The sequence below is a fragment of the Anolis sagrei genome, chromosome 2 (genome assembly GCF_037176765.1).
Source record: "Anolis sagrei isolate rAnoSag1 chromosome 2, rAnoSag1.mat, whole genome shotgun sequence".
NCBI lineage: Eukaryota > Metazoa > Chordata > Lepidosauria > Squamata > Dactyloidae > Anolis > Anolis sagrei.
In genome coordinates, this window is record NC_090022.1 from 185442517 (window position 1) to 185468668 (window position 26152).

General features: G+C 41.3%; 2 protein-coding genes across 14 annotated transcripts in view; both read right to left on the bottom strand.

Annotated features, from left to right (window-relative positions):
* The window catches only part of STAC3 (SH3 and cysteine rich domain 3), a 51077-nt gene extending 33997 nt beyond the window's left edge, over positions 1–17080 (bottom strand). The window contains exons 1-2 of the mRNA XM_060763009.2: positions 16855–17080; positions 5590–5659 (exon numbers count right to left, since the gene is read on the bottom strand). Coding sequence (XP_060618992.1) covers positions 5590–5658 — 69 coding nt within the window. The 5' untranslated portion in view covers position 5659; positions 16855–17080. The remainder of the gene's footprint in view (positions 1–5589; positions 5660–16854) is intronic.
* A 5181-nt stretch (positions 17081–22261) lies between these two features.
* Positions 22262–26152, bottom strand: part of R3HDM2 (R3H domain containing 2) — a 173504-nt gene continuing 169613 nt past the window's right edge. For all 13 annotated transcript variants that reach the window (XM_060762996.2, XM_060763001.2, XM_060763008.2 and 10 more), the window contains one exon: positions 22262–23087. In XM_060762996.2, the coding sequence (XP_060618979.2) occupies positions 22747–23087 (341 nt within the window). In that variant the 3' untranslated portion in view covers positions 22262–22746. The remainder of the gene's footprint in view (positions 23088–26152) is intronic.

Below are 26152 nucleotides of genomic sequence, written 5' to 3' on the forward strand. Positions count from 1 at the left end.
AGAGAGAACGAGCCAACCCTCCTCTCTTACACATCCTTCCATATGTATGTGCACATTCTGGGAGTCTCTGGGGATCTTAAATACTGGCTGTTTCATGAAATATGGAAAAATTTGCAGCCATTAGGTTGTCGTCTCAGCAGCTGAGTGTGTCACCAAAAGGCATTCCTGGAGTGTGTCCCATATATTTCTAAGTAACGTATTGAAATAGCTAGGCCAGTGGTTCTCAACCTGTGGGTCCCCAGGTGTTTTGGCCTACAACTCCCAGAAATCCCAGCTAGTTTACCAGCTGTTAGGACTTTTGGGAGTTGAAGGCCAAAAACATCTGGGGACCCCAGGTTGAGAACCACTGAGCTAGGAATTGCTCACAGAAGATATATAATCTTCAGAGCAATAGGGAGAAAAGAGGTTGCTGTTCCAGTTTACAAGTTGGAATAGAGGTTGTAACAACACACAATTTTGCAGCAAGATTCAACAAGGGCCTGAGGATGTGGCAATCTCAAATCAGGATCAAATCAGTCAAATTGTGTAATTCTCTGTATTTTGCTGGGAGCAAGGGGGTTTGAACAGGGGTGGGGATCAATTCTATGCCTCAGACAGCCTCTGGATATCAGACAGATATCCCAAGATGTGTGCCTGTGTGTAAGAGAGAGAGAAAGAAACAAAGATGGTTATAAAAGGCAGTTACATTAAACTTTTTTTGTGTCAGGAGCGACTTGATAAACTGCAAGTTGCTTCTGGTGTGAGAGAATTGCCCATCTGCAAGGACATTGCCCAGATGTTTGATGTTTGACCACCCTTGTGGGAGCTTCTCTCATGTCCCCACATGGGAAGCTGGAGCTGACATAGGGAGCTCATCCACAGTCTCCCCAGATTCGAACCTCCAACCTGTCAGTTTTCACTCCTGCAAGCACAAGGGTTTAACCCACTGCACCACCAGGGGCTTCTGATATATTAAACTAATAAATGGGGAGGGCATCCGATTTAAAGGTGAGACATTGCGACTGAAGGTTTTGCCCCCCGTTTGGCAGAAAAATAGGAGATGCAGGGGATCAGGGAGTGAGCCATACAAAAACATCTAGGAGACAGAGTGGCATATAAACCCAAGGCCACACTTTGCATACCCACCCCTTCCCATCAGTTGGTTTGCACACATATCTAAAGTCTGATAAAGACCAATGTGGATGCACTGAGTTATTTGAGTATCATGGAGGTAGCTGCCTTGGTTTGAGTAAATGAGCCTGACAGCAGTGGAACACAACACCCATCAGAACAGGAAATAGTGAGCACAATGCAACAACAGTAAGAAGCATAGATGCTTTTGAATTTAGAGACTGGCAGAGAGGTGAAAATGTATTGCTATAGGTTTAGCTGGACTGGAAGTAGATGTATGGGCACCTTGGTGTTTTGTGCATCTACTGCAGGAACAGTGGTTTTGCTGCTGGTTTTCCCACTTGGTTTTCCCTAGCTTCACCTACGCTCTGCTTTTGTATTTGTAAATACACTTGGATGAATATACTACAAAGACTGGAGGAGACTCTAGTACTCTTCCATTCAAAGGACATAATCCCTTGAAGTGCTAGCCACAGATCCAGTTTCACTGAGGGAAGTTGAAGGAGAAAGCTTCACATTTGTTTTTCATGTGCACGTGACAGTTTGTTCAATAGCAATTATATATTTTAAAGAAAAACATTGGTAATTCTTGGGAGACTTAAAGGGGGGAAATACTTCTCATTTCCAAGCTTTCCTTGTTCTCCTAAGGTCCATAATTTACAAATATGTAAAGATCTCCATGAAAGTATGACGTATTTTAACTTTTGAGAGGAATATTCTGAGAATGGAGTAATAGGTGTTATTTTCATAGACACAGATATTCATTTGTAGATTATCTCTCCTTTTAATCTTTTATTTATTGAAGGGGCAATGTTGGTACAACAGGTCAAACCGTTGAGCTGCTGAGCTTGCTAACCTGAAGGTTAGCAGTTCGAATCTGTAAGATGGGTGAGCTCCCACTGTCAGCCCCAGCTTTAGCCAGCCTAGCAGTTTGAAAACATGCAAATGTGAGTTGATCAATAGGAACCATATTGACGGGAAGGTAAAAAGGCGCCCCACAAATTCATGCTGGATACATGACCAGGAGGTGTCTATAGGCAACACAAGCTCCTCAGCTTGGAAATGTAGACGAGCACCGCTTCCAGAGCTGGAGATGAAGCAAGAAGCCTTTGTCTTTGTGTATTTGTGTTTCACTGTGCGTTTCAAAGGAATTGAATGTTTGCCTGTGTCTGTATATATGCTGGAATTGGCTCTGAGTGCTCTTGGGGAGATAGGGTGGAATACAAATAAAGTGCTATTATTATTATTATTATTATTATTATTATTAGAAACACAACAAGATTAGTACATAGCAAACAAGGTCACTCTACTAGCTGTTGTATTGGATCACACATAAGACACTTCCCAAGGACTGTGTGATGTATCGGCAAATCCCAGTTGGGTGGCCTTTTGCAGCTGACAGGTATTATTATTATTATTATTATTATTATTATTATTATTATTATTATTTGTGCAGACGGGGGGGACTTTGTCAAACTATGATGAATGAGAGAATTTGTCCAGGAAGTTGAATCTAATACACCTAAAAGTGTCTTTAAATGCTGCAAGCATCAACTGTGTGTGATATGTGAAAGTGGATCATACACTATTTGCACTTCCATGCTCTTTTCTGAAAGGAAACTCAAACAAGGAAGCTACACAAACTGTATTGTTATAAAAAACCACTCTGTATGAAAATCCTTCCAAATATGCCCAGTGATTCTTCCTCTAATGTCCAAAGCTACCTAGGTTCTGCCAGTTCTTCCAAATTCAGAGCAACTTGTACAGATCTATGCAGTTTGAAACATGAGTAAGAAACAATATAGTCTTCCCATGCTTCCCATGCAGAACTTTAATCTCCTTGTTGCAAAATTCCCAGCATGCTTGGCATTTAGACCAGGATCCATAATACTTCAAACCCCAAAGAGCTATAGTTTTGCTTACTTCAAAGGGGTTTGGACTTGTGTTTCTTGGACAGTGGATTTCCTTGTGCCACAACAACCCACAAGTGTCGCAGACATGGTTTTTAGAAGCATTTGGACTTACAAACTTTTTTCTTTCTTTTCCCTTTCTTAAATCTGGTATCTCATTGGAGTTAGAACTAAGGTAGCTGGAGGGGACTAACCAACTTTAGTGGCTCAAGGAGCAAACTCAGTTTTAGGAGGAGCTTGAAAACATGGATGTTCCAGTGTGCCTTTCCAGAATAAGGAAACTCCTAGCATTATGTCCCAATGCACTTTATTTAGAGATCTAGGATATCTGCATGCCCACCCCCCTCCAAACACCCCACCTGTCATGCTCAGCACTTTTTAATTTTAATTTTAATTATTACATTTGGCCCGGCCATTGTTTTTAACTGCATCATTATGTGTTGTTAATGTTATTGCTTGTTTTTTGTTTTATTTTGCTGTATTATTGTTGTTGTTGTTTTATTGTTGTATTTTGGGCTCGGGCTCGTGTAAGCCACACCGAGTCCTTCAGGAGATGGTAGTGGGGTACAAATAAAGGTTTATTATTATTATTATTATTATTATTATTATTATACCATATGGGAGTTGGTGAAAGGCTTCCTGACTATGGGTGAGGTGAGCAGGACTGAATCTAAGAGGGTTAAGGTCGATTTTGTTTGGGCACAAACAGAAGTGACTTGAGGTTAAAAGTGTGACAATAGATCCAGATAACGGGGGGGGGGGGGGGGGGAATCTTCTTCACTGGAGGCACTGAAGCAGCAGAAGCTGAAACAGCTATTTGTTGGGGGTTATCTACACGTATCTCTTGATCTTCTGCATCAAGAAGAGAGTTGGAGTTGATGGTCTTCAACTGTAGTTTTCAACTTTTTGCCTGTCAGTCTTTTTGGAATCAAATTCCTCCAGTTCCTTTATTATGTTTGGATCTTCCGGGAGTTGAAGTACAAAATATAATGGGGAAGGATATGCACCAAAGTGAAGAATCACTGGCTGATAACAGACCCCATCTTATGAGGAAATTTCACTGTCCCAGGATGCTTTCGCCCCAGTTGAGCCAGAGAATCCCATACCACCTATCAACGATGCAGGCTCACTTCCATTAGAGCTCAATGGCTTACCTGGGGCGAAAGCATCCTATGACACTATGCCGGCAACACAGGAGTCTCTCCATGTTCTATTTAGAACAACAGGGCTAGCGTGGGGGAAGCCACATGGCTACTCTTCCCTACAAGTAATGGGGAAGCGTCGCTACCGGAGCCGGATGCGGGGCACTGGGATTGCCCTGCTGTCAGACCAATACGCCACAGAGGCTGGCGAATTGGAACACTCATCAACCCAATGACTCCTTCTACCTCTTTACTACTATTACTTTACCACCATGGTAACGTTTTTTGGGTATGGCAAGGCTGAATCTAGGGATGTAAGGATTGTGCACTGAAAAAGAAGGCAAGCAAAATCCACACCACTGCTGACTGAGGCCCCTTCCACTCAGCTGAATAAAATCCGACATTATCTGCTTTGAACTGGGATATATGGCAGTGTGGACTCAGATAACCCAGTTCGAAGCAGATATTGTGGATATTCTGCTTTGATATTTATTCTGGGTTATATGGCTGTGTGGAAGAGCCCTATGTTCCTCTGTATTAGTGATACAGATACTCCAATCCTCCAGGTGTTTTGGACGCCAGCTTCTAGAAGCCTTAGCTACCTTGGCCAATGATTGGGGAGTCAAAGGTCAGAGCTCCTGGAGGACCAGAGTTTGCAAAACACTGCTCTATACTGAAGCCAGCCTAGCTTTCTACCTTTTCATAGAAAAGATCATGAAAACGCCTTCTTTTGTGAAGATGGGAGAAATAGAATACAATCAACTGGAGCAGGGCATTTTAATTTTTACAAAATTCCAAAAGAATTCAGGCTGTTTGGCAAACAAAAAAGGGTAGCCAGATTAGTAACATCCAGAGGTTTTGATCATCCCACAATCCCTGCTCATTGGCTACAATGAGAATGATTTATGGGAGTTGCATTTCCAAATCTCTGGAGGAAATCAGTTGACCTACCCCTATCTTATGGTGACCTTCTGTTCAAGAAAACATGTTTGGAAAAATCCCTCAAAAAGGTTACTTTGGATCATGGCCATGAATGAGAACTTTGCTTAAAAATGTAAAGGCTGGACAGACTAGTCCAATAGAAGGTCTAATGTTAGGGCAAACCACAAGACAATGAAGCAGCAATTATAATATTGATGTCACCAAATGCATAATCTAATAAGAGAGGTGTTAGCAGGCAGATAAATGATTGTTAACATCACAAGTTGGGTTTGGCCTTACTAGAAAGGAAGGCATATGCCCTTCTTAGATTGGTTGCAGCCTTCATGATCAAACAGGCCACTTTCAGAAGGTTCCGGCATCAAAGGACATGCTGAAGGAGGACAGCATCTCTCCAGACAAACCTCATGGCTGATTGTGCAGGAATTGGGACTCAAAGGTGGGAGACACTCCCCTGACTTTCTGGAATAACCCACAACTGCACTTACCCCTTCTGTGGATTTCCCTCCTTCAGATGTGGGTGATGCAGGTGGCTCAAGGACCTCTTTTTCTGTCATACTGCATGGAGAGAAAAAAATAGGCCAAAGTGAAGAGGTAAATAGGCAACTCTCCCTGGTTCAAGAGCCAGAGACTTGTAGAAAAACATCCTTTCAAGATGTGTGCAATTTAGGGATGGGTGAGAATTTATCTCAGATTTTCCAACAAGGATTTACAAAAACATCTCTACATATACAGAATGAAAGGAATACGAGCCCAGCTTACTTTTCCGAACGCATCTGCCCTTACATCCCACCTCGCAATTTGAGATGATCCGAGAAGGCCCTGCTCTCGCTCCCGTCAAGAGCGCAAATGCGGCTGGCGGGAACGAGGAGCAGGGCCTTCTCGGCTATGGACCCCCGCCTATGGAACGCACTCCCAAAGGAGGTAAGATCTGCTCCCTCGCTTCCGACCTTTAGAAAAAAAATGAAATAATGGTTTTGGGACCAGGCCTTTGGACAATAGATGTATGCAGCTTTTAGTGGGAGAAGGACTGGAATGGCGACTCGACTGATGAGATTGTTTTATGGTTTTAATAACTTTTGATATTTGGTGATGTACTGTTTATGTTTAAAGTGTGGTTTTATTACTGTAGTTGTAAGGCATTGAATATTTGCCATTATCTATGTGTAAACTGGAGCCCCCGGTGGTGCAGTGGGTTAAAGCACTGAGCTGCTGAGCTTGTTGATCGAAAGGTCGCAGGTTCGATTCCAGGGAGCGGTGTGAGCTTCCGCTGTCAGCCCTAGCTTCTGCCAACCTAGCAGTTCGAAAACATGCAAATGTGAGTAGATCAATAGGTACCGCTCCGGCGGGAAGGTAACGGTGCTCCATGCAGTCATGCTGGCCACATGACCTTGGAGGTGTCTACGGACAACGCTGGCTTCTCGGCTTAGAAATGGAGATGAGCACCACACCCCAGAGTCAGACATGACTGGACTTAGTGTCAGGGGACTACCTTTACCTTTACCTATGTGTAAACTGCTTTGAGTCCCCCTAGGAGTGAGAAAAGCGATATATAAATACTGTAAATAAATAAATAATAAATAAATACATCAACATGGGAAAATCGTAAATGAATTGAATTGGCACTCAATGCTTGCTGGGTTTAGGTGCGCAGTTATTATTAATTTTTTACCTAAGATAATATCTAGCTCCTCCAGTATAATTCTAGGTCAACTTATCTTTACTTGTAAAGTAGAGATACTTCAGCATTTAATACATCAGCAGAGGAAGACAGGCTTCCAGTGGGTTACTGAGATGGCAGCATATACGTAGTCTTGGATATTTTGATCACTCCATAGGAGCAAGGGAACAAGATTTTGCACCCTTTTGGTCCATAGGACTTGTTAATCTACCACAACCATTTCAATTTTCACAGCAAAACATTAATTTTCACACATTGTTTTACAGCAACAGTCAGGTTTCCACATTCTGAGGAATATGGAACATTACCCCATTCGCTTCAAAAGACCTCTTCCTCTCAGCAAATATTTTGGAGGCTGGAAGGAATAATAGAATTATAGAATCATAGAAACAAAGAGTTGGAAGAGACCTCATGGGCCATCCAGTCCAACCCCCTGCCAAGAAGCAGGAATATTGCATTCAGATCACCCCTGACAGATGGCCATCCAGCCTCTGTTTAAAAGCTTCCAAAGAAGGAGCCTCCACCACACTCCGGGGCAGAGAGTTCCACTGCTGAACAGCTCTCACAGTCAGGAAGTTCTTCCTCATGTTCAATTGGAATCTAACTGAACACATTCAACAGTAATTCTGCCATTGGAAGCAACTTCTTATACTGAGTTCTGGGTAATAAATTTAACATTTGCTATATCCTTTATTTATAACTAGACATCTTTCTATTTTATGGAGACCTTCCAAAATATGAGCCATCAATGACATTTATGAATGAGTAAACAAGGTTACTCAGTGGTGAATAATCTCAACTCGTGCTCACACGATTGAAGAATCCTGCCCTCATTAGAAGGAAGCTTCAGACCACCATTCTTTCACTACGAACCTAATTTGTGCAGTGTCAAACAGCTTAATGACCTAGTCTAAAACTCTTTTTTCCAAGCAGGCTTTTAAATAAGGAAGTTTTTAAGATCGAGCCAGGGGGTGGGATGGGGTGTTTTGTTTACTCTTAATAGGTTTTTAATGGGTTTAACTTTTTATTTTTAAATAGTGTTTGACTTAGTTCTATTATGTTTATAATCTTTAGATTTGATGTTGTATATTGCATTGTTTTTAGCGTGGTATGCTGCTTTGAGTTTCTGTTAAGAGGAAAAGTAGCTTACAAATAAATATAACAACAGCAGCAATGAAAGAATTGAGAATTGGGAGTCTGTTATCAGGCTATGCCTTTGAAAATGTACATGTACTGGGGAAGGTAGAGTGCGCACACATGCACAGTCATCATTCTCTATCTGTGCATGGGCTCTAATTCAAGTGTCTGTTATCTTATGATTATTAAAATATCAGACCGAGGGCCCCTCCACACAGCTGTATAATCCAGAATGTGTTGTTCAGTCGTTCAGTCGTTTCTGACTCTTTGTGACCTCATGGACCAGTCCACGCCAGAGCTCCCTGTCGGCCGTCACCACCCCCAGCTCCTTCAAGGTCAATCCAGTCACTTCAAGGATACCATCCATCCATCTTGCCCTGGTTGGCCCCTCATCCTTTTTCCTTCCATTTTCTCCAGCATAATTGTTTTCTCTAAGCTTTCCTGTCTCCTCATGATGTGGCCAAACTACTTCATCTTTGCCTCTACTATCCTTCCCTCCAATGAGCAGTCGGGCTTTATTTCCTGAAGTATGGACTGGTTGGTATCAAGGTTGAAAATCCCACATGATCAGCTTTGAACTTAAGTTATTTATTCCAGTTCAAAGCAGATAATGTGGGATTTTATTCAACTGGGTGGAAGGGGCCTGAGATCCTGATCTGGAACACAGAGCAGTCTATCCCATCATAGAGGGAGTCACACAGCTCAATGGATCAGGTCTAGTTGATATAATAGAAGTAGTAGTAGTAAAGTCCTAGACACTTGGGAAGTGTCCAACGTGTGATCCAATACAACAGCCAGCAGAGTGATATTGTCTGCTGTGGAGTCATCTTGTTGTGTTTCAAATAATAATCATAATAAGCTTATTGAGACCTCACCCCATCTCCTCGAAGGGGAGAATTTAGGCAGAATTTTGTGGCAGCAGTTTCCCTGGATTGTATCACAAGTTGTGATACCATGAAGTCAGAGTTGGAATGGGAAGTAATTTTGGGTGTAATCAGTCAGAAGAAATGTGCTGATTCTGGCTATGAATACATACATATTATTTAAAGATATTCTATATATATATATATATATATATATACACACACATACACACACACATTATGTTTTGTTTATCTTAATTTTACATATGTTTTAGTTTAAAGACTTTTTTTCTGCCAAAACTCCTATTTAAACTGTTGTTTGCATATTTTGTTAGATAAGAACTTAAGAGTTTTCTTGTTCAGAAATTTTTATCAAATATATTTTATATTCTCTAAACCCAAGCTTAGTGATTCACATGGTGGTGTTAAAACACATGCCACCATTTTCCTATATTAGATTTCTTATTTCTAATTAATACAGATTTTTCATTTTGCATGAGTTGGAGTCAAGAGTTGAACTGTAGAGAAATAGAGTTGCAGTTCTGACATACTGACTCGACAGCTTTGATTGAGCTCAGCAGCATTCTTGGGAATGTTTTGATTGTATATTCCTGCATCGCAGAGGGTTGGTCTGGATAGCCGTCTGGATTCATCCAACTTGATTCTATGATTCTAAGACATTATAATGTTTGGATTTGTCTCCCACTATGGACCTTGAAAACCACCTCACCTTTGGAACTCATTGCCTGGTGAAATTAGGTAAGCCCCCTCCTTAGAAACCTTTAAGAAGGACCTCAAAACCTGGCTCTTCCGCTGCGCCTTTGGAGAGTAACTTCACAACTAGACATTATTGCTCCCCCTCAACGTTTACTCCTACAGTACCTTTCCCACGCTTGTATGGAGGCCTGTTCTAGGCCCCCTTTTTTATGTGCTCTCCCTTAGAAATAATCTGCTCCATTCCTATCTCACCCTGAGTTTTTTTAGTTTTTTATTCTGTACATATGGCCTACTTAATATCACTGGGATTGTGAATGATTTTTACTGTATTGTATATTGTTTACTATATTCTCATGTTTTATGTAATTTTTGTGTTGTTGTTTTATACCTTGGTTTTATTTTATTTTATTGTAATGTGTTGCTGGGCTTGGCCTCATGTAAGCCGCCCTGAGTCCCCATTGGGGAGATGGTGGCGGGGTATAAATAAAGATGATGATGATGATGATTATTATTATTATTATTGTTCCTATCAAATGAATGGGGTTGCCTTTGGTCAAGAGGTGACTTGAAGGCACATACAATGGTGCTGGAGTTGGATAGCAAATAAAATCCTTAACAAATTAACAATTAGCACAGTGGTTCTCAACCTAGGGTCCCCAGATGTTTTTGGCCTTCAATTCCCAGAAATCCTAACAGCTGGTAAACTGGCTGGGATTTCTGGGAGTTGTAGGCCAGAAACATCTGGGGACCCCAGGTTGAGAATCACTGATTTATTAGCAGATCCTAGCAAAAGCTGACTTAAGCAAAAGTTGACTTTAATATGGATTGTATACAGCTTCCACACAGCTGTATACAATCCATATGAAACTGGATAATATGACAGTGTGGACTCAGATAATCCAGTTCAAAGCAGATATTATGGATTAAAGGTAAAGGTTTCCCCCTGACATGAAGTCCAGTCGTGTCCGACTCTGGGGTGTGGTGCTCATCTCCATTTCTAAGCTGCAGAGCCGGCGTTGTCCATAGACACCTCCAAGGTCATGTGGCCAGCATGACTGCATGGAGCGCCGTTGCCTTCCCGCCGGAGTGGTACCTATTGATCTACTCAGATTTGCATGTTTTCAAACTGCTAGGTTGGTAGAAGCTGGAGCTGACAGCGGAAGCTCACGCCACTCCCCGAATTCGAACTTGCGACCTTTCGGTCAACAAGCTCAGCAGCTCAGTGTTTTAACCCACTGTGCCACTGGGGGCTCCATTATGGATTATCTGCCATTATATTCTGAGTTATATGGCTGTGTGGAAAGGCCCTAAGAAGCTTTGCTGATATGTTAGTCATCTGAATGCCCTCTCTAAAAATACCAGCCGAATCACCTCTCTTTAACCTGAAATGTTACCGTGTATCCAGTAAATTGGTACAAAATGTGTGTGATCTACCCAGGTCAGACTGAAGACTATTACACTGGGCAGAACTTTGGCCTGGCAGAAGCAAGATAAGTAGCGGTCTGGTGCAGCTAAGGATTTGAATGACATAGCAAATTAAATGCCACCAAGAAAAGGAGCATTCTGGCCTAAGGACACCTAAATGGGATTTTAGGACAGTTAAATGGGATTTTGCTTCCTCTCTTTTCCTCTCATTCCTCTGAAGTAGCCAGTCATTGCAGGAACTCTTACAAAGCTACCTCACTTACCTTGGATGATTTGTGACGAGTTCAGGGAAATGTTTGATTATCCAGCAAAGGCCTCAAATACGTATCTGACAGCTTTTGCAGAAGGGATCACTAAAGTTTTCTGTGCACCCTCCCCAGAAACGCTCCCACGCAGATGCCCCCACAGCACATACAATCTAACACACCACAGAAAAGCAGCGCAGCAAATCAGGTTTCAAACATCAGCTATTGGCAGCCTTTTGGGTCTAGCTGAACCCTGAAGGAGTAAATTAGAGGAGGAAGATGTACAAGTAAGTGCACATATGCACATCAGGGTTCCCCTTGCTGAGACTGAGGGCCCTTCCACACAGCCCTATATCCCAGAATATCAAAGCAGAAAATCCCACAATATCTTCTTTGAACTGGGTTATCTGAGTCCACACTGCCATATATTCCAGTTCAAAATAGATAATGTGGCATTTTATTCAGCTGTGTGAAGGGGGGTTGAGTGGAGAAACCTCTCCAGTACAAATTTCTCGCATCAGCTAGGAAAATGATACTTGTATGGAGATATTTGGACGACAGAGCAAAAGGAGCTTCTTCTATGTTCCCTATGAACACAGGGAAGGTGAGGAGTTCCACCCAACAACTTGAATGGGCACATGTTCATTAGGCAGAAAAATTGGCAAAGATCCAGAATGGATGACGCATGACCTGACAACAGTCCATGTGAAAAAGATCTTGGGGTATTAGTGGACAAGTCGAACATGAGCCAACAATGTAATGCAGCAGCTAAAAAAGACAACTGGATGTAGAGTTGACTTCCATATTCGTCTTCCCTGCATCTTGATCTTCTTTCTCTATCTCAGTTAGGTTGTTTGTAGTGGGTCGCTTCTCTTATTATTTCTTCGTTGGACTGGTACCTAATTTTTTCCATATCTTATCTGGTAGTTTAAGGTTGTTGTAAACTTGGTTGAGTTTTCGTATAATCCTTATATAATGTCCAGTTGGTTGGAGGAAGTCAACTCTATGTTTTTTTAATTCTTTTCTTTTTTTTCTTCTTCTTTCCCTCTCTTTCTCCCCCCCCCCCCTTTTCTTCTTTTTTATTGTAGTGATTTTTGGGTGTTTTTTCATTCCCACCCTTTCTCCCCCCTCCCTGCTCTACTTTACACGCCCTAATGGATATCCCCAATCCCTCCCCCCACCCAGCCCCTCATCTACCAGACCCTATCCCTCTTCCTGACTTTTGTTGTTGTTTTTTTTTAATATCTGTAAGCAAAATTCTAATAAAGATACTTCAAAAAAAGACAACTTGATTTTGGGCTGCATCAAAAGGAGTTTAGATCACGGGAAGTCATGGTGCCCCTCTATTCCACTTTGGTCAGACCTCACTTGGAATACTGTGCCCAATTTTGAGCACCACAATTTAAGAGATATATTGACAAGCTGGAAGGTGTATAGAGGAGGGTGATTAAAATGATCAAAGGTCTGGAGACCATGGCCTATGAGGAGTGGCTTAAAAAGCTGGGGATGTATAGCTGCAGAAGAGAAGGTTGAAAGGAGACATAATTGCTATGTTTAAATATTTGAAAGGATGTCACAAGTTTGAGGAACAGGCTTGCTTTCTCGTACCCTGGAGACTAGGACTTGGAGCAATGGGTTCAAATTACAGGAGAGGAGATTCCACCTGAACATTAGGAAGAACTTCCTGACCGTACGAGTTGTTCACCACTGTGAAACTTTCTGCCTCAGAGTGTGGTGGAAATTCCTTCTTTGGAGGCTTTTAAACAGATGCTGGATGACCATCTGTCAGGGGTACTTTGTGCTTTTCCTGCATGGCAGGGGGTTGGACTGGATGACCCATGTGGTCTCTTTCAACAGTATGATTCTAAGATTCATTGAAAAATGTGTTTTACAATTAACAAATGGGGCTGAGGAGCTACTGGTAAAATAGTAGGCCCACTACTCTATGTCCCATTTTAAACAGTGTTTTTATTAATAATATTAAAAAAATGCTTTTGAATCTGGATTACAGCACCAGAAGCAGGAATGAGTTGATTATGAATCTGAGCATGTATCATTTTAGAATCAATTTGGACAAGGGCAATTGTCAAAATTTAACTCACAGTCTGCAAAATGGTTCAAATTGCTACAATGACAAAATTAGTTATTCATCAGAATTATGTTTTCAAACAGAAGGTTTTTCATTAATGGTAATGAACTTAATTAACAAAAAAAAACCCTTTATCTCTACCCACATGTGAACAGCAAACAGAGTTGTCCCTTTTCATGGGATGTCTTGTGGAAGTGTCACACCAAGACAAGCTACCAAGTGATGATAAAGACCACAATAGTACATATAAGGAACTCTCTCTTTATAATCTTTATAAAGGATACTTTGAGATGTTGTGTGGTTTCCCGGCTGTATGGCTGTGTTGTAGCAGTATTTTCACCTGATGTTTTGCCTCATTTGTGGCTGGCATCTTCAGAGGATCCTCTGAAAATGCCAGCCGGATACAGTCGAAATGTCAGGAGAAAATACTGCTTGAACATGGCCATAGAGCCCAGAAACCACACAACACCCCAATGATTCAGCCAGGAAAGCCTTTGGCAATACAAAGGATACTTTTTTTACAGAATTCCTTTATTGTGTTTGTAGGGTGGAGAACTAGTAACACATACCATTGGCCTATAATGCTGATCACTCTTTACCATTATCTATGCTGGCCAGGGTTATGGGAGCTAGTCCATGTTATCCCATTTTTTGATATCAGGCTTGTTTAGATCTAAACACCCACTCCTAGAGTTCCTAGTCAAGTCCAATACAAGCTATTTACCTTTGATCTTCTTTTACTTTCTGTTAAGGCTGGAGATTTGGTCATTTTCTGTTTTTAAAAGTTTCATCCAGTTCAAGCAAACAGAATTCACGTGTATAGATCCATTTCTAATATGCATTCCAATAAAGTTTTGTCTAACTCAGCATAGGACCAGGGGAAGCAATAGGTGATATTTCAGGGTATAACTCTCCTTAAGGGTTTCCAGATTTTGGGGAACTACTGTGCTTTCCTGGTTCTCCAGATAAAGACACTGATCTCAGGATGAGCAATGCTGGAGTGATATTTTTAGGTATGAGGTGGCCTTAAAATGTGGGTATGTGCCTCCACCCATTCCCAGTTGATATTGTGATTCATTGGCTCGTCTTAAAAGCGTTGCATGCATAATATGTTTGAGCAGCCTCGGTACACCGAATAGGGGAAGGCGCTAGGGTGAGACACAGTGAGTGCTCACACTGAGGCTCAACGTGGTAATTTGGAGCAAGGCCCAACCCTATGACATCACAAGAATCCTCTCCCTGGTTCCAGGTTTTGGCCCTGAAATCTCTGGGATGCTGTTCGCTTGGCAACCTTGCTCTTATCACTCTCAGGTGGCATATGATCAGTGTTCAAGGAGCCCCTGGTGGCGCAGTGGATTAAACCCCTGTGCCGGCAGGACTGAAGACCGACAGGTCGGTTCGACTCCGGGGAGAGGCAGATGAGCTCCCTCTGTCAACTCCAGTTCCTCATGCGGGGACATGAGAGAAGCCTCCCACAAGGCTGATAAAAGCATCAAATCATCCGGGCGTCCCCTGGGCAACGTCCTTGCAGACGGCCAATTCTCTCACACCAGAAGCCACTTGCAGTTTCTCAAGTCGCTCCTGACACAACAAAAAATAAATAAATCAGAATTCAGAGGTTAAAACAGTTTTAGTTCAAAAAATCTGGATGGCACAGAATGAACAGCACCAAGGGTATTTATCAGTTATATGGATTTATAACTAATCTGAGTATTCCTGCATTACAGGAGGTTGGATTGAATGTGCCTTGTGGTTCCTTCCAATTATACGATTCTGTATCATCTATTCTAAGGTCACAGATCCTTGGAATGTTGTTTAATTTGAGTGAGTGCTAAGAAGCAAAAACCCATAGAGCTATAATTTCCAGGATTCCTGAGAGTTCACAACTGTTGAAGAAATTTAACTCTGCAATAAAATCTGCTCAAAGGATGGCATCAGACTTAGAAAGCTATGATGATATATGTTCCAGAGATGGAGTTTATCTGATCAAGTGAGACAGTACAGAAGTTTCTCGACAGATTGACACTCTTGTTTTCCATGCCGCACTGTTTTTCTCAAGAGGGTATGAGACAGAGTCTGGAAAAGTTTGAGCAGGGAGGTTAGATTACAATTCACAAGACACACCAGCATGGCCAAAGGGGAGTTGCCAGGAGTAATTCATTGTCAAAAGAAACTTGTACACAAACGGAGTGATACGTCATCATGTGGTCATTAACATTTGATGAGCTCAGACAGCATCCAGCACTGAAAAGGTACAAACAAATACCACACTCCTTTATAAACTAGATGCTGGGAAGTCCAGTTCCTTAATCATGGATGTGTAAGGACAATCTGTGCTAACTCAAAAATGAGGGAAAGGCATTCTCCACACATTCTTTATTATTCTTACTCCAGATACTTTAGCTTAGTGTAAAAAATAGTGTTGATGCTTACCCAACACAACTTCAGCCCCAGGTAAAAATCCAAATATATGCTTCTAAACATCTCACTAAGCTGACTGAAAATACATCAAGCTGCACATTTTTCCAAAATTTTCTAAAAGTATTATTAGTAATGAACAGAAAGACTGGACCACAATATCACACATGGAAACAATTCTTGGCCCTCAAGGCAATTCTTTTCTTTTGCTTCCCAGTATCCCATTTCCGAAGCCTTTATGACAGTCAAGGAGTGGCTAAACATGACACAAGGTACTTGTGTGCCATTACCCACGTCATTGGCGGGACGTAAGTGGAAAAGCATTTTGGCTTTCCATTCTGTAACTGCTCTGGTGTCTGTGTGTCCACAAATGGATCCAAATCTCATAGGAGCCACCCATCTCAGGTTCCTAGAGATTTCATCATGGCTGCCTGGAGCTCCACCAGAAACTCTCCATTACATGGTTGGGACACCAAAGAACAGCCTCCAGCATAGAACAAAGAACATCACATGCACCATATTGGTGTAAAACTCAACTTCTTGCTTTGAACATCTGAAATAGCTGCTTTCCCAAGGACAAAATCTTCCTTGCTCTTCAAAGAGGAAGGACAAGCCCGCATGTAATCTCCTCAGAGCTTCTACAAAGGGCCAAAAACGTCCTTCCCTGTCTTTTCAAAATGGCAAGTGACTGAGAGGTACTAAACTTTCCCTGCTTAGCAGCAAATTTCATTGGAAATTATCCGTCTGCAGAAATCAGGTGACAAAAATGAGCATGCTTTGGGAATGTTTCAATCTTTGTTTACAAAAGCTTTGGTGGGAGAGTTTCTGTATGTGTGAGAATCCCACACAATCCTTAACTGATAAGACTATAGGAAAACAGAACATTTCTGCAGTATTATCTGTCCTTTGAATCTCTTCCTACCCTCAGCCAGAAAAGGAGTGTCAACCATTTTATGTTTCAACAGACTGAAAGACATGCATTTATCCATCTTATGAAGCCAATCAGATTAAAATGGGTAAAATACACTGGCAATCAAGAGGACAGCTTTTCGACAGTTTGCGTGAAAAACAACTGTCATGTTCATAAGCATTAAAACTCCAAAAAAATTTCAGGTCTCCATGTAGGGGGAAAACAGACTATACCAGTACCCAATGGGGGAAAAGTGGAAAGCACTTACCTCCAAGAATAAAGCTACCACTTTCCAGCAGATTAAATCCTTCTGAAAAATATCAGACACTCCTGAAAATTCACTTTCTTCTGTCTGGCCCAATATCTCACTTTAGAGATCCATAGGAGATAAAGAGTTTCCCCTTGCCAGGACTTAATGTATAAAAGTTTGCTGTCCCAGCACCGCGAGGAACTCAAGTGACAGGGTGAGAGGGGAAAAGACAGCTGCCATCCATTGGGAGGGCTGACACAGAGAAATTGGACACTGGCAAGGAGCTTTAGCATGAATAGTAGGCCAAACTGCCTGAGACAGCAACGCAACAGCTCAGTCCACTCCCTGGGGATTGGTAGGAACTGTCAAAATAGTGTGTATGAGAGAGAAAGATGGAACCTAACTACGACTCATTTGCCTATGAGGTCTCAAAGAGACATTGCTGCCTGGATCACACATTCACCAGCTCAGATCTACAAATTTGTACCTCATCAGGTCATTCCAGAACAAGATGGCAAGGGAGGGAGAGAGGCAGGAACATGGAGAAGACATTGGACTAGAGCTTTGAAAAACTGCTGGGGTTGGGGAGGGGTTACAATTCCTTGTCAACCTAACCCATTGTTCTCCCCTAAGGATTTTGGGAGTTATAATCCAAAAAGTTACTTCAACAAGCTGTGCACAACGCACATACACACAATCCTAATATTTCCTCTATGACCTTTTCCGTGAAGCTTATCTTCCTTACAGATAGAAGTGCTTCACAAAGTACAATAGAGTTTTGCTTATCCAACATAAATGGGCCAACAGAATGTTGGATTAATGAAAGTGTTGGATAATAAGGAGGTATTCAGGAAAGTGCCTATCAAATGTCAGATTATGTTATGATTTTACAAATTAAGCACCAAAACATCATGTTTGGCAACAAATCAACAGAAAAAGCAGTTCAATACATGGTAACGTTATGCAGCAATGATTGTATTTACGAATTTAGCACCAAAACATTGTAATGTATTGAAACAGCTGTGGATCGAGGCGGGAGGCAGACTGCATTAGATAATATAGAACGTTGGATGAGCGAAGGCTAGATAAGCAAGACTCTACTGTACAATGAACAAGACTGACTTCCACATTTATTTATTTTATTTAGGGCATTTGTATCCCATCCTATCTCAACCCCTGCAAAGGGACTCAGGGCAGCTACCAACTGGCCCAGCATAGTGCCAACAACAGAGTAAAACAAGCATAAATATACATATTATAATAAAACAATATAAAAACATTTAAACAGTTCTCCAATTTAAGTCATCATCCTAAAACCAGTCCAACATAGTCCATTAAAACCATTTCTTTGCCAGCAAATCAGTCTAATGTGTGAACGCTTGATCCCACGGCCAGGATTTCACTTTTTTCCCGGAAGGTCAGGAGTGATGGAGCAGTTCTGATCTCATTTGGGAGGGAATTCCATAGCCGAGGGCTACCACCCTCGTTCCAGCCAAATGCGATGGCAAAGGTGGAGGGACTGAGAGCAGGGCCTCCCCAGATGATCTTAAGATCCTAGGTGGTTCATAGAGGGAGATACGTTCATCAACTGTAAATGTGCAAAGTACTTCAATGTGGAGGAATAAAGACATCATCCAAGTACTGTAGAGACAGCATTATTCTTAGAAAATGACTAAGGCAGTAATGGTGGGGTGGGCTGAGAAAATGTAGTTTGCTTAAGGCTGCCTACTAATTTGTCGGCAGAGCAAACAGAATCCAAGGCGCACCTAGGACCCTTCCACACAGCCCTATATCCCAGAATATCAAGGAACAAAATCCCACAATATCTGCTTTGAACTGGGTTATCTGAGTCCGCACTCAGATAATGTGGGATTTTCTGCCTTGGTATTCTGGGATATAGGGCAGTGTGGAAGGGCCCCCAGTTCAAATGTCAGTTTCTCTGGCACTGGGGCTATAATCTTATAACCTCTCACATGGAAACAGTTTCCACTCAAGTTAAAGGGACATATTCCTGAAGAGACATTGGGAAAATTGAAATAAAAGCTAAATTTGCTATATTCTGTAATGTTTTGGTAATTCAAAGGGCCCTTCCACACAGCCCTATATTCCAAAATATCAAGGCAGAAAATCCCACAATATTTGCTTTGAACTGGGTTATCTCAGTCCACACTGCTATATATTCCAGTTCAAAACAGATGTAGGATTTTATTCAGCTGTGTGGAAAGAACCTTAGCCTTGGTATCAGAGAGAGGCGATTAGTTGTAATGGGTCAATGATGCAGTTTCATTGCTCACAAAAAATTATGCCTCTTCTCAAATCTAGAAGCCAAATTAATTGTACAAAACATGCATATGACATTTTACTGTTTTGCATAATTTATAAAGAATTCTAAGTTACTTGGCAAATTCAATATGGTTGTTTTTGAAGCACAAAAACATAAAACGGTTCTACAAATCAACATATTCTGATTTGCAGATCTTTTAGATTAGGGCGATAGTATAATTGAATAACGAATCAGATAACGCTACTATCTGTCTTTTAAAGAAGGACTAAATTAACTTCTTCAGCATTCTTTGATTAATTTCTTCCAACAAGCAGAAAAGATCGGCCAAAGTCTGCATTTTACATTTCCATATAGTTAAGATCTGATACATTGATGAAATTACATTGCAGCCTTCAAACATACCCCATTTAGACATTTTATCTAGGTGAATATCTAAAATGAATAGATTCTGGAGCAGAAGCTTGCCTGGAAGTCAGTCTCCAATCTGGATGTTCTTAACTCTCAATTCTGTATGTTGGCCAGTGCTGTGATGTCTGCATATTTGAGGGAAGTCATTTCATCCATTATTCCAAGTTTGATCCATGACTTTGAGAAAATCAAACTAAATTTTGATCCCTTTGACTCCATCTCACTTCAAAATCCAGAAGAAAGTGGATTTGTGCCTGCCCACTGAATAGATTCTTTCATACCAATATTAAACACATAACAGCTTCTCTTATGCAATATACCAGGTTAAAAAAAATCCTTAAAGTTTTGTCCCCCAATTACAAAATCACTAGTGTTCATTTTTGATCTAGTCAAGACCCTTTCAAAATGCTTTTCAAGTCAGTGGTGGTACAGTCAGCCCTCTTTATCCACAGATTATGCATTCACAGATTCAACCATCCATGGCAAATACCAAGGGTGCTAAAAATACATTTTAAGATAGGAAAAGGCAGAATTAAAATTGTAATAATATATATCACATCACAAACACAAAAGATAAATACAAGTCACATTTGGCTTCTGCAATTACAAGAGGTGCTCAAAATAGTTACCATCAGCTTCCAGACACTTCTGATTATGGTGGACTATGCCTGAGCATCGTTGACCAAAGTGTGCACTAGTATCGCTGTGCATGCCATTTCAATTTATTCCCAAAGTATTGCCAGTGTAGCAGGTTTCTATGGTACATCACATCCTTTAAGGTCTCCACAGATCAGTGGTTCCCAACCTGTGGTCAGTGAACTGCCAGTGGTCCAGAATGAAAATATGGTCTGCGGCTTAACCATTACCATACAGTTGCCTCAAAACCACGAAGCAACAAGAGTGATTGGTCTTGCAAAACCCTCTTATAGTCCTAAGGCAATGGGGATGTCGGTAGGGGAGAGGCTGACTACCCACGAAAGATTACTACTACCACAGCTGGCACGTGTTCTGTATCAGAAACTAGAGCTGATGTGGCCTTTGCAATGCAGTTTTCTGAATCAGCACCCCAAATAACCAAACAAATCCAAAGTTGACTAAAAACTGATTCGTAATCCTTTTGGTACTAATGTTGGAGAGTGGTCCCTGGTCAAAAAAGGTTGGGAACTACTGCCATGGAGTGTTAAGTCAAGGGGTGTTAAGTCTGGAGAACGTGGGGGAAATTTGGCTGCACCTCTTCATTCTTCTGTTCAATTTAAACTGTGCTTTGTCAGATCAAATCATTTTCTCCACAAACTCATCCTTCTATACTATTTTTTGGAACCAGTCACAGTACTGAACCCTGAGATCAGGGCTGTCTTCATTCAGTGCATGTAATAATCTTGAGGTGAAAACTTCCCAATTTACTGATTTAAGAATGTGCCAGCTAATTCCTGTCTCATGTGCAATTTGATTGGTAGACATCTCCGGTGAGTGTGTAAACTGTTCCAACATCATAGGAGAAGCAGGACTTGTTGCTGTGCAACGTCTCCTGAATCTTCCCTTGTGCACATCACACACAGCATCATGTGTCTCAAACTGATCAGGAACAACTGCATTTGTTAGACACTTTGGATGTTCTGTTGCCTCTATTGTTGTTTTACTTCCACAGCATTCTCAAACTGCAAATAGCATTTCAAAATGGTTTTGTGCTCCTTAAACAACAACCATGCTTTCAACATTTTCTTTGATCACCTGCCTGTCTCATAGTGATGATAGTATTCATTTGATTAATGCCATCTTTTGAGCGAATGTCATACTACACATTGCTACTGTAGTTCAATTCACCATTAAAAATACATAAAATGTGTATACATTTTGCACCCTCTGTATTTAAAAAGATTCCCAAAAGCAAACCTTAATTGTTCTATTTTATATAAAGAACACAGTTTTGCTACTCTGTTGTACATAATGGGACTTGAGCATCCATGGATTTAAGTGATCACTGGGAGAACTTATGTATTTTAGAACCAACCTCGAAAGGATATTAAGGGCCAATTATACCAATTATTGACTGAGGTTGCAACTAGTTTTTATCCTCAGTCTAATGATGCTGCTTCAAACAGCAGCCCAATGTCAATTTCTCCCATCCTTCTCAGAAAGGTTCAACCATCCTTAAAACATGACACTTCTCTACCTCACAAGTCAATGATGCAAAGTAGAGACAGGGAAACACACAGGAAATTAGTTCTACCTTCTTGTGGGGTTGTCCTTTTCAGCAACGGCCTTTTGAACTGACACCATACAGTCATTATCTCCCCACCCAGGAGGAAATCAGAACTATGCTTTTCAGTTTTTAATTAAATTGCACCTATCCAGGAGGTTGTGTGAACAGTATGTGGAAGCCTCATATAATGCTGCTATCTTAAGGATATGTTCTAACTGTTGTCATTTTGTTTGTATGAATATGTGTACAGTAACCAAAATCAAAGGGAAGGTCTCCAAACAGCATTTCACCTGACTTTGGTAGGGATAAAATTTAATTTGACACCTTCAAAAGGATATAATTGCTATTCTGCCACTTGAGCACCAGAATCAAATTTATATGCCATCTGTTTTAATGTATTCTAGGCAACACTGCAAACTTGTTTTATCTCAATTATATGCCTGGAATGGTGAAGGACAATGTTGTTCATGAATGATCATTTCTATCCTGACAGCGCTCAAAGAGAATAAGAGAGGCAGGGAGGAAGCAACTTTAAAGTGACAGACGATTTTTTTTATATTTAAAAACCAAATAATAATATTATTAATAATAAACCCAGATTAAATAAAATGTACAGTGAACATACCCAGCCAACATCTGTATGTGCAATTAAATACGGCTGCGTACCGCGGCACAACGCTGAACAAAAACAATATACACGTGTTCCGGAGAAGGGGCAAGGGGTGGGACATGTTCCTTCACGCAAAATAAAAATAAAAACAGAACCCTCCCCCCAAAACAAAACAAAAAAAATCAATGTCTCTTCTCTTCATTCTTGTCCATATAAATATCTCCAGAAAGATTCTCCCCTTTCCCACCAAAAAAGAAGAAAAAAAGAGAGAGGGGGGGAGGTGTATGTGGAAATCAAGGAGGGGAGGAGGCAGAAAGAGGGCCAGTCAAGGAGCTGAGAGGGGGCTGGAAAGGCCAGTCCAGTGTGCTTGTTGCCCCCCACCCCTCCTCGCCCCTCTGCCTGCCCCTATTGGGAGCTGGCACGCTCCAGGACACGCAGGTCGTAGTTCTTTTTGGCCATACGCAATTTGAAGCAACTAAGGGAGTTGTTGAGACGCAGGGAGGCGTTCTGGGCTGCCAAGGGGCTGGGGAAGACGGCCACGATGGTGTATAAGGCAGCAAGGTCATTATGTCTGCCATTCTCTGCAGTCCCGTGGTTGTTGTCACCGCCGCCCCCAGGACGCCCATGAGTCTCTTTGAGCCACTGAATTTTGGCACCAGACATGGCAAGTTGGGTGAAGAGCTTATCAGCTTCTGTGCGCGTGATGCCCTCCGGTAAATCAGTTACTTCCAGGACGCGGCCCAACACTGTTGGAGAAAAAACAGGGAGAAATGTTAGTATCATCACAACTCAATGAAGATGGCAGCCAAAAAGGTAAATGATGAAACATAGAAATCCATGGCTTCCACCATGGTGGCTAAAAGGCAAGCCTTCAGTAAGATCTTTTGTTTGGGGTCTTTCAGGTGGTTTAGTAAGTGATGCCACTGAGAGAGATATGTGGAAGAATAGGTCAGGCCCTAACTCCTTTCCTGTAATAATATATTACAATAAGAACCTATCAGACATGAGAACTCTGGAATGCACACATTGCTGAAAATAAAGTTGCAATATAGTCTGTTGGCTCTTTCTGCTGTTTGTTTCTTGGACAGCAGAAGACAACAAAAATATTCCTCACTCACTAGGTTAAATTAGTTCAGCATTAACAACTATACCTGTCACCAGTGACAGTATATGTTTCACAGAGCTTTTGCAGAAACAACCAAATACAGAAAAATGGCAAGGATGTATCTCCACAAAAAGGCCCAACAAAAAGATAACTACTCCTACCACAATCCTGCAATGTAAAATTTGTAACATAACATAAATTGTAATTCTTACTGTCAGGAGCTTCTGCATTGGATTTATGTCTGGTCTGAAATGCCAATATCGCATAACTATCTATACCCAAAATTGTGGGCATACACATTTCCTCGCTCCCAGACTTTATTAAAATATGTCAAGTTTTTATAGCTTCAGTCCAACCCAAGCACAATTAATGTTATCTTGAATTTTCCACAATGATTACGTTATGATCCACCTAGTCCACTCTCACCAGTAGTCACTCTCACCAGTAGTCACCAGAGACTATGGCGTTCACTTGAAAAGTGGGTTGTTGTAGGTTTTTTCGGGCTATATGACCATGGTCTAGAGGCATTCTCTAGAGGCCATGGTCTAGAGGAGAGAATGCCTCTAGAACATGGCCATATAGCCCGAAAAAACCTACAACAACCCAGTGATTCCAGCCATGGAAGCCTTCGACAATACACTTGAAAAGTGTTGAGGATTTCATGTTGATGACTTGGTTTCATATTTGTAGCCTGACTAAGAGCATCAGACACTGGCTTTTGAAAAGTCATCATCTTTACACCTAGCTCTCAATTGAAATAATTACGCAATGAAAAATAACTTATAATATTTCAGATCGGTGGTAGCCAATGCCTGCAGGAAAATCTCATAGCCCAAACTTCTTGACAAAGTTTATATTGATTTTTATACTGCTTCACATGTGGAATACTGAAAACCATTGATTGGTGAGATACTGAGAATCTACCAAAGCTCCTTTCATAAAAGTACAGTTCTCACAGTTCCCTGGAAAAAGAATATTCATTAAATCAGGTACTACAATCTCATTGTTTCCTGAATGCCAAAGTGTCACAACTTTCAGGTAACTGGTGACTGGGCTACAAAATGGTCTCACCAGTAGATACCAAAAAATACTGTATTTCATCACATAATAGTCACCCGCTCACCCTCCGCCTCTTTTGGACAAGGTAAATACAGAGTTTTCTCACTTCCTTCATAATAGTCATATGCCTGGGTAAATGACTGCTGTTTTGGTGCTGTGGGGTGTGACCCAGCCTGCTCCCTTTGAAGCCTCAGTCACATATGTAGGCAAAGCTTCACCCACCTATTATACAGTAAAATTGAGCTTTTTCACTATGTAATAATCACCATCTCATAATAGCTGCACCCTCCCCTCCAATGGGGTGGAGGTGGGGGGGGGGGGAGTTTGACTACCATGCAAGGAAATATAGTATTGATTGGAAAGGGATGTTTGTTGTTGTTGTATGTCTTCACAACCCTAAGTTGAACCTTTTCTTAGCAAGATAGTTTCAGAAGGTGTTTGCCTTCCTCTGAGTCTAAGAGACTGACTTGCTCAAGGTCACCCTTTGAGTTTCTATGGCCAAGCGGGGGTGGGATTTGAATGTTTGTTTCCAATGTCATCGTCTGACAAATGAAACCACCATGCCATGCTGGGTCTCAGAATGGATATATAAAACTTTGCAGACCCCAAAATATTACTATTAAATTCCAGCTTCAAACTATTGTGGAACAGCACTTCACTCCGAAACCTGCTGTGACCAATTTTCAAACATTTTACAGGGAAAATTGCTCAGAACCTTTCTAATTGGACTCCGCTTTGAGATTATGCCCATATCCCTGCACAGTACAAACATGCATTTCTGCTTTTGCTGTTTCAAAAACAAACGTAGATGTACTCTGACTAGATAGCCTGCTAGTGAGTACAGGATAAAGCTAATCTTTCTTCCATATCACAAGGTAATTTCTATCACATTAGGTTGTCTGGTGTCACCCATGGTTGAGACAGAGTCCATCATGCCTTCTATTTCTATCTCTACTTTGTGAACTGTAAAGATCAGCGTTAGATAGCTGACATGTGAAAAGTAAATCAGGAATGACATATTGGGAGGAACTTTATTTTAAAACTGAGCTTATGAGGACCTCAGCTTGGATGAGTTAGGACTGCTATTCAGTCCAAAAAAGGAATTGTTGCAAAAACTGTCTATGGATTGGCAGCAGCATGTTTTATTCCTATGCCTCTCACAACAAAAACATATCAAGACTGAATGTTCTTTATTCTGGAGATCTGACTGTCTCCAATCAAATTCTATTCTGAATTGACACTATGGTAAATTACTCTTTCAATCTTTTTCAAACCTTAACGGAATTCACACCCGGCTTCTGAAAAATGTCCCCGTTCTTTCAAATCACGGTACCCTCACATGCTATTATGCATCTGTCTCCTATCTCTTTTGTGCCTACCCTGCAACAAGCTTAACAAGTTCCAACCTTTCTCTAAGCAATTTATATATGCTGATCCCAGCTCTTACACATGCCCCATACTACATCTCTAATCTACAATATACTGGCTGGTAACAATCACAGTTCTGTGCACTCCTTCCATACTATCCCAGTGGGGCTATGACCCAAAGAAATCACTAGGAGTCAGCATTCAGAAACCTAATTGGGCAAGCAAAACATTCGCTTCTTTCCTCATGTCCCCCCTCCCTAAAGTTTGGGAAACATTGCT